General features: G+C 36.7%; 1 protein-coding gene across 1 annotated transcript; it reads right to left on the minus strand.

Moving 5' to 3' along the window:
* Positions 1 to 814: 814 nt before the first annotated feature.
* On the minus strand, positions 815 to 1,774 carry LOC103609579 (olfactory receptor 10AG1-like; the record flags this gene model as incomplete). Its single annotated transcript, XM_008593881.1, is given in 1 exon segment — positions 815 to 1,774. A coding segment is annotated over 1 exon segment (960 nt), but the record flags the coding sequence as incomplete, so codon positions are not given.
* Positions 1,775 to 3,151: the final 1,377 nt, after the last annotated feature.

Genomic DNA, 3,151 nt, shown 5'->3' on the forward strand with positions numbered 1-3,151 from the left:
TTAGCTAGGAGTTTCCTCAGTGCCATCATGATATCTTTGTTCCTCAGAGTATATATATAATGGGATTCAATGTTGGGATCAAAATGGTGTAGAAAAGTGATATTAGTTTTCCTGTCCCTTCAGCTTGATGTGGTTTGGGCTGTAAATAAGCAGTAGTAGCTGTTCCATAGAACAGCACTACAACTATCAGGTGAGAGGAGCAGGTGGAGAAAGCCTTAGCCCTTCCTCTGGCTGATGACAGTTTCATAATGTTGCAGATAATTTTTCAATAGGAGACAACTATCAACAGAAATGGAACCAAGAGCGCCGCGCTTCCCAAGCGGCGCACTTATCCAGTGCGCCACCGGGCTGGCCCAACTTCTGTTTTTTTAAAAAAAAAATAATTTAATTTATTATTTGTTTTTATTTCACAGTACCTAATTTCAACTGTACAGTCAGTAAAGGGCACCAAATGCATCTGATGAAATGGGAAGTTTAAAGAAAATTTTTCAAAGCATGGCTGTGATCACTGGTTATATGAAACACTCAGTTACCTTTCACTATATTGCTCAGACAATCTCTTAACTCAACAGTTAGCCATGAGAGGAAAGATGGCTCATTACATTACATACTTGCAATTGAACTAATTTGCACAATCTTTACACATAAGCTGTTAACTAACTCTAAGAAAAAGGGTCTCTCAACAAATGTGAAGTTGTTATCATTTTAATTATAATTATTTAGGAACATAGAAAAAATGTTAAAATATCCTTTTATTTTGTAGCTACATGACAAACCTATAAACAAATTATTTCTGCAATTTCAAGTCTTAGCCTCATTTTAAAAGCTTAGCTAGTAGTTTCCCCAGTGCCATCATGATATCTTTGTTCCTCAAAGTATATATAATGGGGTTCAATGTTGGGATCAAAATAGTGTAGAAGAGAGATATCAGTTTCCCCATTCCTTCAGCTTGATGTGGTTTGGGTTGCAAATAAGTGATAGTAGCTGTTCCATAGAATAACACTACAACTATTAGGTGAGAGGAGCAGGTGGAAAAAGCCTTTGTCCTTCCTCTGACTGATGACAGTTTCATAATGTTGCAGATAATTTTGCCATAGTAGACAAGGATCAACAGAAATGGAATCATGAGAAATACCACCGCAACTACATAGACTGCTATCTCGGTCACAAATGTGTTCCCACAAGCAAGCTTGAGTATTGGGGGAAGATCACAGAAGAAGTGATTAATTCTATTAGACCCACAGAAGGGCAAAGAGAAAATCTGGTAAGTATGCCTAATTCCAACTGGAATTCCACTGATCCAGGAGCCAGCCACCAGCTGAGTACAGACCCTGTGGTTCATCACTAGAGAATAGCACAGAGGGTTACAAATGGCCACATAGCGGTCATAGGCCATCACTGTCAGAAGAAGGCACTCTGTACCTCCAAGCATCAAGACAAAACACATTTGTGTAGCATAGGCAAGCAAAGAAATGTTAGGAATGTTCTGTGTGCAAAGATCCATGAGCATTCTTGGGATAGTGACTGTTACATAACAGATTTCCAAAAATGAAAAACTGCTGAGGAAAAAATACATGGTTATCTGAAGAGCAGGGTCAATTCTTCTTATTAGTATTGTGATGCTATTGCACATCAGGATAGTCAAATATATGAATAAGAATATACCAAAAAGAATCCACTGGAGACTGGGAATATCAGAAAAACCCATGGGAACAAATTCTATCTCTGTTGTGGTGTTTTATAGTTTTGTTTTAGTTTGCTCTCCATCTGCAAATATGGTAAATTCAAAATGGTTAATTCATTCATATTTTACACCACAGCTTTCTTTTGTGTTACCTGGATTAGATACATAAATACAGTTATATAATTTCTTAAATTATTTCCACCATTACCTTAGTCTGTTTCTAGGAAATGAGATTTGAAACTTCCAAAATGAACTGATATGCAGTTGAAATCAATTCAAGAAATAAAATCCTAATATATATTAGACTTAAATGTAATGATATGAGAGGCAATGAGAAACATGCATTCTTATTTAGTGCATATTATGAAAAAGTATTATTATTTCACCCCTAAGAGTGGAATTACGGTGTCGGCCCCCTGGCTCACTTGGGAGAGTGTGGCCCTGGTATCTCCAAGGCCGAGGGTTCGGATCCTATATAGGGATGGCCAGTGCACTCACTGGCTGAGCGTGGTTCAGGCCACACCATGCTGAGGGTTGCGATCTGATACGGTCTTTTTCCGTTGTTTTGCCTGGGTTTGCTATTTTTCCCTGTATTTGGAGTCAAATTCCATCTTTCAATTTGAAGCATTTATCTGAGAGTGTTTATTTAATTCTAACTCAGAATGAGTTTTAAGTCCTCCCTTTCATACTCCAATGTGCATCAAGTTTCTTAAACCAATTCTATGCTACTGAGGGAAGAAGTATATGCATTATCATAGCTCTAACTTACGTAACTTTTCCATCACTTTTGCTAAATATAAAAAATATTAATGTCAGAATGCTGCTTATTAAATTTCCCCATTAACACCCCCATCTAGCGTGCTATTATTTGTTTTTCAATCTCCTCATATCTGTACACCTGTATACCTTCCTTCACTTAGCCCCATCAGCTGATGCTTTTGACTTAATATATTGATTTTAAAAAGTGAACAAATAGACTCTCACATTTACATACATTTATTAGTATGAGCTTTTAACATTACCTTAAATAAATTGCTTTATTGTTAAATGTCACCATTATTATTTTACATATATGTAATTTTACTTAATTGTATAATAAAGTGAAGAGCTACATAACATATATGAAGTAATTAGCTCAATTTCAAATAAAGTACTAAGAATTTTGTCCTTTTCTATTTTATGCATTAAATAATGATCCTCACATTCTTAAATAAAATAGTCTAACAGCACAAAGGATACCTTACATTTGTGGATTTTCATGAAGCTGCCTATGAGGGAATCAGAGATTTTTAACCTATTGTTGGGCTACGCCCGGGCTGCCAGCCATTTTGGGAAAGTACCTCAGCCATTTTAAACTTGCTTCGGGCTGATTCTGGGAAACCAAAACCTAAGCGGAGAACTCAAAACTTAAAAGAACTAACTTCCGGGGTACGGTGACTCTGCACTTTTTTCCCGCCTGCCCTGTCC

The sequence above is a fragment of the Galeopterus variegatus genome, unplaced genomic scaffold (genome assembly GCF_000696425.1).
Source record: "Galeopterus variegatus unplaced genomic scaffold, G_variegatus-3.0.2 Scaffold9805, whole genome shotgun sequence".
NCBI classification, from domain to species: domain Eukaryota; kingdom Metazoa; phylum Chordata; class Mammalia; order Dermoptera; family Cynocephalidae; genus Galeopterus; species Galeopterus variegatus.